At 38.8% G+C, this 12,815-nt stretch overlaps 1 protein-coding gene across 7 annotated transcripts in view; it reads right to left on the bottom strand.

Moving 5' to 3' along the window:
* Nucleotides 1-12,815, bottom strand: part of SSH2 (slingshot protein phosphatase 2) — a 254,587-nt gene that overhangs the window by 27,507 nt on the left and 214,265 nt on the right. For all 7 annotated transcript variants that reach the window (XM_045487800.1, XM_045487801.1, XM_045487804.1 and 4 more), the window contains 2 exons: nt 10,589-10,682; nt 10,106-10,234 (listed from right to left, as the gene is read on the bottom strand). In XM_045487800.1, coding sequence (XP_045343756.1) covers nt 10,106-10,234; nt 10,589-10,682 — 223 coding nt within the window. The remainder of the gene's footprint in view (nt 1-10,105; nt 10,235-10,588; nt 10,683-12,815) is intronic.

Below are 12,815 nucleotides of genomic sequence, written 5' to 3'. Positions count from 1 at the left end.
TATTAGCAAATGAACAAAATACAATATTTGAAAAGGTGTCCTATGAGGGAAGAAGCAGATCCAATAACATCTATCGCATTTCCTCTCTGTAACTCAGGTACTCCGTATGTTATAACAATTAGTTTTCACAAATGAAAGTGTAAAAAAGTTATCTTCATTTTTACAGATAAGAAAACCAACTCCCATAGAATTCAAGTAATTTTTGCTCAAGACCATACTCTGGAAAGCTGTCTTTGATCATACTCCAATTAAGTTAAATGTCATCTGTTTTTCTGGTTTATAGTATTCTGATTTCTTTCAAAGGTATGTATCACAATTTCTACTTGTATATTTATTTATTAGTTTCTTTACTACCTCTCTCCTCCACTATAATATAAGCTTCCTGAGGACAGCTTGTTGCCTACGGAAACCCCTGAACAGTGAGTGCCTGGCACCTGGTAGGTACTGAATAAACATGTGTTAAATGAACAAAGTGGCATTATTATGAATTAAACCTAGATTTCACTCTAAAGCCCACATTCTTTCTAGTGTATTATATTACATCAAAGGACAGCTAAATAGTAGCTTCTGTTAAATGAGGGAAACATGATAATGCAAAACTTAAAAAAGGGAGGGTTGTACAGATTTGGAGATCAATTTTTCATATTTTACCACATTTGCTTTCTCTCTTCCCTTCCCTTTCTTTCAGTATATATCATACTTTTTTCTCCTGAACCATTTGAAAGTAATTTGAGCAATCATGACACTTCAATACTTGACCATGTATTGCTTATGAACAAGAACATTTTCCTATTCCCATTTTACAACTAAGAAAGAGAACACTAACACAATGATATTCTAATACATTATATTTGAATTTCAAAAATTGACCTCTCAAACTATCCTTTATATTCATCCAATCAAGAATCATACTTTACAGGGGGTGCCTGGGTGGCTCAGTTGGTTGAGTGTCTGGCTTTGGCTCAGGTCATGATCTCCTGGTTTGAGCACCGTGTCGGGGTCTGTGCTGACAGCTCAGAGCCTGGAGCCTGCTTCAGATTCTGGGTCTCCCGCTCTCTCTGCCCCTCCCCCGCTCATACTTGTCTCTCTCAAAAATAAATAAAACATTAAAAAAATTATACTTTGCATTTAGTTTCCATGTCTCTTTCTCATTTAATCTGGCCTTGGACAGTCCACCCGGACTTTGTTTTTCATGATGACATTTTTGTAGACTACAGGTCTGTAATCTTGGAGAACTCTTCACAATCTGGATTTGTCTGATTTGTTTCCTGCTGATTAGATTCAGGTCAAACGTTCCTGGCAAGAATATTACAAGGATGATGCTATGTATTTCCTATTGCATGAAATCTTGAGGCACACAATGTCAGTTTGTCTCATTATTTGTCATGCTGAGTTTGAATTCTTGCTAGGTTCCTTTGTATCTGCCACACCCCACTATTGTAAAGGTTCCTTTACAATTACTACTTATCTATAGGTATTAATGATCTTTTTTTTTTAATGTTTATTTTTGAGAGAGAGAGAGAGCAAGCGAGTGAGTAAGCATGAGTCGGGGAGGGACAGAGAGAGAGGGAGACACAGAATCCGAAGCAGGCTCCAGGCTCTGAGCTGTCAGCACAGAGCCTGACGTGGGGCTTGAACCCACAAACTGCGAGATCATGACCTAAGCTGAAGTCTGATGCCTCACCAACTGAGACACCCAGGTGCCCCAGTATTAGTGATTTTTGAAGTCATGTGAATATCCTGTTTCACAATAATCTCTTACTCTATAGTTTTGGCATCAGCTGCTGACCTTGCCCAAATTACTTTACTGGAGGTTTACAAAATGGTGGTTTTCTAATTTTATCATTCCTTCTGCATTCCTACCTGCATTCTTCTGTAAAGGAGAGCTTCACCTAATCATTCCTTCCACACTCTGAACTCTTGAATTCTTTTTGCATTTAGAATGTTTTTATCCATTACCATTTTTTTTGACACTCAAATTGTCCTGAATTGGCCAGTGGGAATCTCTTCAAGTAAGCAAGCTCCTTTTGATATTGACCCCACTAGTCTTTGACCCCACTACTTCCTTGCTTCCTAGTTTAAGAGTTGTTCCAGAATCACTCTGTGAGTGGAATTAGCCATTTCCCCAAGGAGTCCTGGTTTTAGCAAAGAATGGTATTTTGTAATCAAGATCTGGACATTAATTAGATATGTTTAGAAGTATGGATCATTGCTTCTAAACTTTCCAGTGGACAGATCTAGGAAATATTTTTTAAAAAAATATTGAATTTACATTGGTACCTCCAGTTCAAATTTAACACCACAAGGTACTTCCTTTCTTTCTTGTCCCTTTGCCATCATTTATAGCTCCCTATTCCACTGAGATAACCTTGGTTTCCAACAACTCATTTGCTCTATTTACAAAATAGTTTCAACATTATTTTTCCAATACCAATTACACCAATTACAAACCCATTAAGTTCAAATTTTCTGGGGTGTCTGGGTGAATTGGTTGAGTAAGCATCTGACTTCAGCTTAGGTCATGACCTCATGGTTCGTAAGTTCAAGTCCCGCATTGGGCTCTGCAATGACGGTGTGGAACCTGCTTGTGACTCTTTCTCCCTCTCTCCTTCTGCCCCACACTGACTCGTGCTCTCTCAAAATTTTTTTTCTTTCTTTGCAGTTTTTTTTCCTCTTCCCATGAAGAGGTTAAGTCAGAATATTATGCTGAAAGTTACTTGAATTAATTTCTTTCTGTGAAGTTACCCGTTTGATATACATTTGGATTCATTTGCTCCTGTTTGTATTCAATTTTAGGGTGTGATTTTTCCATTCTTTTCCATTTGATTTTGAATATGCAAAACTTTCATAAGACTGCAAGTCAAAAGTTTATTAAAAGGTAAACTTGAACCCTCACTCCTACTCCAATCTCCCCAAGAGAAACCACTGTAACTAGTTTCTGGTTTATTCTACCTATGTTCTAAGCAAATACGCCCTTATTATCACTTGTTCCTTATGTAAAAGTAGTATACGATACATATGTTTGTTCTTTGCTTGCTTCACTTGACAATATAGCCTCAGAACCACTCCACAGCACAGTTCAGAGAACTTCCTTACTCTTTCTTACACCTACGTAGCACTTCATTGGATAGTCATAGAATAGTTGATTCACCTAGTCTCCTGTGAATGATGTTTCATATCTGTGGAAGTGAGACTGTTGAGCCAATGAGCAGTTTTGTTGGGCATTGCTCAATTCCTCTCCACAGAGGCTGAGACAATCTGCATTCCCACAGCAATGTAGGGAGAGTGCCCCTTTTTTTCCCCCAGAGCCTTGCCAACAAAACCTGTGGTTAGGCTTCTGAATTTCTGCCAATCTGACAGGTGTGAAATGTTACCTCAGTGTAATTTCAATTTGCATTTCTCTTAAAAGTGAGCAACTTTTCAATGTTTCAGGCTCATTTTCTATCTTTGGACTATCTGTTCATCTCTTTTGAAAAGGCAAACATTTAAAATAATTTACCTATTTTCGAATTATGTATTAAATGGAATTTAGCATTAGAAGACTCAGGTTCAAATCTCAACTCCCCATTCTACTGTGGGGCACTGAGCAAACTGCTTAACCTGTCTTCACTTTCCTTATCCATAAAATGGAACATTCCTCCCACCCTAGTCCTATATACCTAATGGGTACATTCTCAAATTATAAAGTTTTTCCTAATTCCTTCTGCCATGTGAGAACACACAGAGAAGTCAATGACCCAGAAGATGGCTGTCGCCTGACCATGCAGGTGCCCTGATCCCAGACTTTAGCTTACAGAACTTTGAGAAGTGTCTATTGTTTATAAATCCCTGTTGCCCCCCATCCTTGTCAAAACAAAACAAACCCAAACGTTTCGCCCATATTAAAATGGAAAAACTCTCTTTCCATCATGAATTCTTTTCTAGACACTGTCCTTTTTTCCCTTCCCTTGCCAAGATTCATAGAAATCTAATCCCTTGCCAACATTCATAGAAATATAATCTAATACCTTCTTTGATTACTCATTTCCCATAAGTCTAAACCCACAGCACTGTGGCTTTTGCCCTCACTACTGTTGCTAATGTTACTAATGACCTCTTCTAATTGTCTAACCCAGGGGTCACTTTTGTGTCTTTATCTCATTGGCCTTCCATGAATATCTATCTGATAGGATTCATTACTCCCTCCTTGTAGAATTAAAAAAAAATTTTTTTTTAACGTTTATTTATTTTTGAGACAGAGAGAGAGACAGAGCATGAACGGGGGAGGGGCAGAGAGAGAGGGAGACACAGAATCGGAAGCAGGCTCCAGGCTCTGGGCCATCAGCCCAGAGCCTGACGCAGGGCTCGAACTCACGGAATGTGAGATCGTGACCTGAGCTGAAGTCGGACGCTTAACCGACTGAGCCACCCAGGCGCCCCTCTCCTTGTAGAATTAGATCAGACTGCACAAATATCTAGCCTCTTGTCTGGTACAAAAGAGAGGGTCAACAAATATTTGTTGAATGAATGATCAAATAAGACAAATAAATGAAACACTCTGAAACTGTAAAGTGTTATGCAAGCACTATCATTGTATTACAAGTGATATGTAATTTAATTTGGCTGTTGAACTGGGAGACAGATCAAGGAGGCTGTGAAGGTGCATTTAGGTAAATGGACTAATGGACAACTGATATTTTCTACAGACCAGGGCTCAGCTGACTTGCCTTAAAAAAATATGGGAGATTCTGAAGGCTCTGTGCTCAACCTTAGGAAATAAGCTCCCACACCAAAGAAAGAGGTTAAGAACTATAAAGGATTCAAGGAGACAGAAGCAAGCCATAAGGGTTGAGTGGCTAAACGGTAGCCAGGGAAATGTGACCACTTCACTTCTTAATTTAGAAATCTAAATCCTCTGTGGAACTCTGTCCAGCTAGATGGAAATAACCCTTACGTGATGGGAAAAGTCCATGGTTTTCATCTACCTGTCCAGAGAAAATTCAATCTGACAATCTGGAATGGCACATATCCAGAAACAAAAGAAATTAAAAGCTTTGGCTACTGACTGACTCAGTGAAGTCCATATAACGTGACTTGGGTTGTGCTTAGGGTTGCTTCAGGTTCAACCTGAAAGAAAGAACGGGAGTCTATGTGGTGTAATTACTTTTCTGTCCTCAATATAAATGCCATGCATATTAGCCACCTGGGGCCCTCCACAGACTCCATCTATTTTTTTCCTCCATGCTTCTCAGGCTTACAATGACACAATTCCAAGGGGTTTTTCCACTATGTTCTATGTAATTATGCAAAGTATATTCTAATCTTACTGAAGTGTAAGATGAAATCTTCGGGACTATAATACATTCTTAAGTAAGTTCATTTCCATCTTTCACTCTTGTTCCCCTATACTGTGCCATTCCCAAAGACCCAAGTGATTAATTCCTTTCTTTCTTTCTAAAAATATATATTTTTTAAGGAGGCTTCACGCCCAATGTAGGATTCGAACGCATGACCTGAGATCAAGTTGCACGCTCTACCAACTGAGCTAGCCAGGCGCCCCCAAGTGATTAATTTCTTCTCAAATGTCATCCTCAGGAAATAGCCTTGTGAGGGTCCAAATGTTCCAAGCAAAATAGAAGAGAGCACATTTATAGCACCTAAAGGAAGACTGTATTGGGGTTCTGCTAGGATCAGTATAACTTGATATCATCTCCAGGGATTGGTATCCTGTCAATATCTTCTCTTCATCATACGACACCTACAGCCTCAATATTGTGAATCAAATTGTTGAGACAACCAGGCACAACATCTCTATTAATTTTTCCTTCTGAGAGAAGTTTATGCTATACATCTTCAGGTGAGGGACAAAATCATGAAGGATTAAAATAGCCCATCTGTTTTAAGTTCTGTTCATATACCCTCCATTTCTCTGCACCTACAGAAGTAACTACAATTTGAGGCTTAATTTTTCTTTGGAAATGAAACATTATTTTAAAAGGAGCTGTAATGTCAAATATTGAAAAATATTACAATTAGCAATAAAAATCGACTAGTTTTTTATTCATGAACAAAATTATTGGTTGTGTCCAATATTCCTGTTTCCCTTGTTCAACTAAGAAAGCTGCCTGCCTTTCAGCAAAGGGTCTCTGTTCACATTTAGCTTTTTCTCAGCCAATGGGACAACATCCAGGAGAGCTGTTGATATTAAGACTTGATTGGGCAAAGGCTTCCAGCTCAGAGAAGTGGTACACTCTTAAGGATGTGGAAGAACTTTTTCTGGAAATACCCTGGCTTCCAACCAATCAATCCTCTCTTCTTGCTGAAGGTTTTCTTTAAACTATGCTCTATACTTTTCTCCATACCAGCTGGACACCTTTCTAAATAAACATCTCTGTGCAGTGCACTGCAGAGCTGAGCATTCTTTTGAAGGGAGGGGAAAAATCCTGCTGCCTCCCTTCACACAATCTGCTTTGCACTCCAGGCATGGCAGCTAAGCACAAGATGAAATGACTTTGCAGAAAACTAACACCACCACTTGCAGCTTGGATAAGACCTTTTTCCGTGTCAATTGCTGGAAAAGCCAGCAGAGCACAGACTCACTGGAGAAGAGAGAGGGGTTTGGATATAGGATATGGTAGTTCAAACAAGGGGAGGAAGCCATTGGGGAAGAAGTGTTCATGTACCCATTTTGTGCATAAGAGTTAAATTTCAGAATTCTCCAGTTGAAAGTTTTTCCCAAACAAGAGAAATATTCAGAATGGAATATTTCTAGAAAATTTCTAGAAAATATAGAAGCTGAGTAGATTTTCCCTTTTTCAAAAATCTATAGATACATATTAAAAAAATAAAAAAAGACTAATATAACAAAAGATATCAGTGCTTACCTCTTTTGGTGATGAGCAAATGTTACGTTATTTATAGCTTTCTGAAATTGTCTAACTTTTCTACAATGAACGTGAATTATTTTTGTAATGAATAAAAAATCCAAGACAGAAGAATATGCCAATAATCATGCTAAGTGAAATAAGTCAGAGAAAGACAAGTATCATATGATTTCACTTATATGTGGAATATAAAAAGCAAACAAATAAAACCCAACTCAAATACAGAGAACAAACTGGTGGTTGCCAGAGGAAAGCTGGATGGGGGGATGGGTGAAATAGATAAAGGGGATCAAGAGTTACAAACTTCTGCACCTGGGTGGCTCAGCTGGTTAAGCGTCTGACTTCAGCTCAGGTTAGGATCTCATGGTTTGTGAGTTTGAGCCCCATAGGTTCTCTACTGTCAGCACAGAGCCTGCTTCAGATCTTCTGTCCCCCTCTCTCTGCCCCTCCCCTGCTTGCATTTTCTCTCTCTCAAAATAAATTAATAAGCTTAAAAAAATAGTTCAAGAGTTACAAACTTCCAGTCATAAATTACAGACATGAAAATGTACAGGATAGGAAATACAGTCAATAATATTGTAATAATGTCGTATGGTGACAGATGGTGACTGCAGTTATTGTGGTGAGCACTGAGTGATGTATAAAACTGTCGAATCAACAATGTTGTACACCTGAAACATTACATTGTATGGTAATTAAATTATACTTCAATAAAAAAATAAATAGAAAAGAATGGACTTTGTGTAGCTCACTAATAAGCAGTCTAAGCTTTCTATAATGATCATGAATCATTTTTATAATAAGTAAAAATACCCAAGACAGAAGGATATGCCAATAATCACGAAATAACAGGATCAATATACTGGTAAAAATACTGAAATGCATTTGTACTTGACTAGGGACTCTAATCTGGGAAGAACTGGATTGTTTTTTCTGCTAAGAGTACTATTAAATTTTCTCTATTTGTCCTAAAATAAGCCAAGGAGAAGGTAGTTCTTGAGCGGGTGGCATCAGAGACACAGGGAAGTATACCTGAAGTTAAACAGGTTGAATAGTCAGATATTAATTATATTTCATAGTCATCATGTCTACATCCTTTTTTGTATTAAAATATAAGCTAATGGAAAAGTGACTTCCAAGTTTATAGCTCTGGTCACTTTCTAACATGAGCTATTTTTGGCTACAGGCACTTGCCCTTCATAAAAATTAGTCATGTTACATAGACACAGTCAGGGGCAGGGTCCATTTGAATGAGTGACTCATAAGTTTTCTATAGAGAACACAAAAATTCTTTCCAATAATACAACAGCAGGGAACCCTTGTGGAGGTACACACAAAAGACAACAAAGTCAAGTGCTTTACAAATGGAAAGGTCAATGACAGCTTTGTAGTATGATCTACACTTAGACATGGCAACACACATTGGTCAAGTTAAAGTAATGGAAAAAAGTTCCTTTTCCAGCTCACAGCTTTTCATGAGTAATTTCATAGCTATACACCACTGTGAATCACTCTACAAGCACACACAGAGCGTCAAAAAGTTAATTCAGGGCACAAGCCTTCAATGGCATAAAATCTGACTGCTTGGTGACATAAACTCTTGAATATTCAGGGTGAGATGATCCAATTTAGCCAGTTGCTGTGCATTTATTCTTCTTATCTCCTGTTTCTCAGCTTCTAGTCATTTCACAAATGTCCTTACTGGAGAAAGGAAGTGAAATTCAAACCAAATCAATTTAGTTTCTGGTTATTAGCATTTTTGGTCAAAGTGTGTGGGAAGTGGAAACAAAACAAAGTTTTGACGTTCCCCACTGATTTTAATGACCCTTCTAACCTCATTCCCAGTACCATGTATAGATGAAAACTAAAACTCTTAACATTTGGGAGGAAAATGGGTCTTAGGATTGTAGAAGGTTTCCCAATCCATCAGTCAGAAAGGTGTCCTTGGGCTAACCGCAGGTCATTAAATGTTCAGGAACCACGAAAACCAATTTTAAGTCACTGAAATTTTAGCAATCACAAAAGTATTTGGCGAACTCAAAATGTGGCTATAAGGTTCCAAATGTTTAAAAGTCCAATAGCATCTCAGTTATAAGTAGTTCCCACCTGCTCTGCTCAGATATATTAGACCTTAGGCAAATTTGGCAGATTTGAAAGAGTGATGACCTCAAAGGATCATTCTATTTGGATACATTGTATAAAACTATTATGGACTATTTTTTTTTTTTTTTTTGAGAGAGAGAGAGAGAGAGAGAGAGACAGAGAAACAGTGCACAAGTGGGGGAGAGGGGCAGAAGGATAGAGAGAGAGAGAATTTCAAGCAGGCTCCACCCTAAGGCTCCATCTCATGACCCTGGGATCATGACCTGAGCCAAAATCAAGAGTTGGATGCTCAACCGACTGAGCCACCCAGGCTCCCGTTTTGGACTTTTGACTGTCATGAAAAACAGACGAGATACTTAACAATCGATGGGTGGAAGAAGGGCATGATTTATAGCATTTGCCTACTTCCTTGTTCTAAATGTTTCCACCCATTTAAAAAAAATTTTTTTTAGTGTTTATTTACTTTTGAGAGAAAGAGACAGAGTGTGAGTGGGAGATGGACAGAGAGAGAGGGAGACACAGAATCGGAAGCAGGCTCCAGGCTCTGAGCTGTCAGTACAGAGCCCGACATGGGGCTTGAACTCACATGTGAGATCATGACCTGAGCTGAAGTCGTACACTTAACCGACTGAGCCACCCAGGCGCCCCTCCCACCCAACATTTAAAAGATTTATTTATTTTGAGAGAGAGAGAGGGAAAGCATGCACATGAGCAGGGGAGGCACAGAGAGAGAGGGAGAGAGGAAATCCAAAGCAGGCTCAGCGCTATCAGTGCAGAGGTGATGAGTGGCTCAATCTCACAACTGGGAGATCATGACCTGAACTGAGAAATCAAGACTTGGACGCTTAACTAACTGAACCACCGAGGCACCCCCTGACGAGTCAATTTTAATCCACCAGCTTGATGTCACTGAATGAGGAACTGGGAAGAGATGAGCAGAAGCACACTACTAGATAACATTTCCACCATACAATCGATGTAAATAATCTAAGAGCACAGATAATAGTAAAATGTAGCAAAAAACTAGGAAGTAATGAAGTTTGAGTATTTATTACCTTTGTTTTAAATTTAAGTTACATTTTATTTAAATATAATATGGACAAGATTCAGCACATCACTTAAAGCAGCCTGAGACTTACCAAGAATACATGCTCAAATATCTGTGTAGGACTATCCATCTGACCAAGGATCACTATCATTTCATTATCTATAAATTCCTTGAATTCTCGCAAGTTACACACCATTTGCATTTCCAACTCAGTTCGTATCTGAAACAAAGAGGACATATTTTACTTCTCTGGAAAGTGCCTCTGTACTTCCAACCACTATTTCTTTTTTTCTTTTTAAAATTTTCTTTTTTTATTTTTGAGAGAGAGGCAGAGTGCGAGCAGGGGAGGGGCAGAGTGAGAGGGAGACACAGAATTGTAAGCAGGCTCCAGGCTCTGAGCCGTCAGCACAGAGCCCAATGCGGGGCCTGAACCCATGAGCCTGAGATCATGACCTGAGCCGAAGTTGGACGCTTAACTGACTGAGTCACCCAGGCACCCCAGTCATTCACTATTTCTAACCCCACACCTGCTATTCCATTGTTAGCCTTGGAACAGGAGTTCAAGGTTTCTTACCTCTTTGGATGTGATATTCTCCAAATCCTTCTGCATCATTATCTCCCTTAATTTGGTTTTAATTAATCTTTCTGTTCGCTCACGTTCAGTTGGTCTGAGAAGAGAGAAATGGTGATTTTTTTCTTAGGCAGGCATTTGACTAGCTTAATGAACATACCATTTGATTACGTTTCCCAACTGGCAGACTTTCCCTCTATTACCCTCAAAAATTTATATTCTGAAGGTATGGTAAAAAAAAAAAAAATGTCATTGAGGAAACTTTCTTTGCACAACGTATAGAATGTAAACATGTATAGAGAGGCTGTACATGTAAAAGCCCTTAAATATATTCATAATCATCTATGAAGGAGTGAAGACAAATAGGCTATGCTGTGTATGCTACTTTAACACAGAACCACAGCCATATTTCTCCATCAAGTACCCCTGCCTACCGCCTGCTGCGCTGGAATACCAAGCTGGGTAGAACAATGCTGTGACCCACTATGGAACTGGGTTAAAATGCCACCTAATGCTGATCATTCACTGCTGTCGTTGTAGAAAACAGGAAAGACAAAAGAATGATTTCTGCCTTATTCAATGAGGCAAATTCTTTCCAAAATGGGTTTCCAAGAATTAACTACCCAGAGGACTTCCATCCAAAATGCATTCCTTTTCATGAAGGTTCTCATAACATCTCTGTGAAATTATTATCCCCATTTTACAGATGAAGGAAGCAAACACAGTTGAAAGGTTAAATGACATACCACAGATCACACACCCTGGCAGTTGAACCAGCACTCTCAGCCCAGCCTAACACCCTACCTGCAGGATTATGTTACTTCCTTTAATCTTCTGACTCTCAAAAATAAAATTACCCCAGGAACTAAAGGAAATTAAACTAGGAAGCTGACTCTCCAATTACTAGAAAGACATTGGTTCAATGTAACTGGATGCTTCTCTCTAAAAGCACTATTTCATATTATGCAGAATTTGAGTGAGGCTGACAAAGTGCACTTTCCATCTCATCTTTCCCTCTTACCTACTCAAGAAGGTATCTGCTCTGTACCTCCTTATTTGGAGATGGAAATGGACTAAGCCTTCAGGCATCCTGCCTGCCTTTGCTGCCTAAAGCCTTATCACTGGCTGCAAAAATAGCTTCGGTAATCTCCAAAGATGGATGCTCTGACCTCACAACCTTGGGGCTCCCTACCACTTGGACTCTTAGTTTCTCATGAGCCCTGCAGAATACAGATAATACTGGTGCCATTTCCCTATCCATCAAGGCATCCCTGTCTTGACCAGGATTAAAATTCTTAATCATGCTCCCCACGATTTTTCCTAGACACAGCTAATGGTAGGAACTTATATATTTCAGTCTTTTATCAAAAAATATTGATAAAAACAAATTTTACCACCTATGTGCATGAGTTAGATTCCCTAGTTTAGTAATCTTTCTCCTAATCCTTCACAACACTTGGATCAGAGTTGTTTGGGAGCAGATACACCTGGGTTTTAATCCCAGCCCTGCTACTTACCAGTGGTACAACCTTGAACAAATTCCTTCCCTTTTCTCAGCAGGTTTCCTTTTCTATAAAATGAGGACAATATCTGCCTCATGAGATTCTTGAGGATTAAATGAGGTACCATGTATGAAGTGGCTGGCATAATATTTGATATACACTGGAGGTACTACACACGTATGTTCCCTTCTTCCCCTTCCTTGGATTTCAAAATATAAACTGTATTTGCACTAGAGCACTTCAATCCATTTTGGCACACATTCTCCCTGTATGCTCAGCATTCTTTTTTAGGCTTTTCTAGTCAATTTAGGGAGGAGGGAATGGAAAAAACAGACAACACAGATACAAGTTCTTGCTCAATTTCACTAGAGAAAAACTTGGAAAATACATAAAAATGCAAAGAAAAATAAAAATCACTAAAAATCCCTGCATCAGAGATAATCATCAATACTCTGACCTATAGCTTTCAGTCTCTTTCTAAGGCAGGTATATAAATATATCTTAAAACTGGGGTTACGTTGTACATACCAAGAACTAACATTTAATGAGCCTCTACCATGTGCCAGGGACTACACTTTACATTATTCTTTTTGCTTGGGGATATATATAGATGGAAAATGGCCAATTTCCTTTCCTTTTCTTTCTCTCTGCTCTAATACCCAAATTTTCTCCAATAAATCATGAGAAATGAGAAGGGTTTTCTCTCTCTCATGCAAGTCTGCTTTAGA

This window comes from Leopardus geoffroyi, chromosome E1, assembly GCF_018350155.1.
Source record: "Leopardus geoffroyi isolate Oge1 chromosome E1, O.geoffroyi_Oge1_pat1.0, whole genome shotgun sequence".
NCBI lineage: Eukaryota > Metazoa > Chordata > Mammalia > Carnivora > Felidae > Leopardus > Leopardus geoffroyi.
The sequence above is the reverse complement of the archived record's forward strand: the minus strand, read 5'-3'. Positions and strand labels throughout refer to the sequence as shown.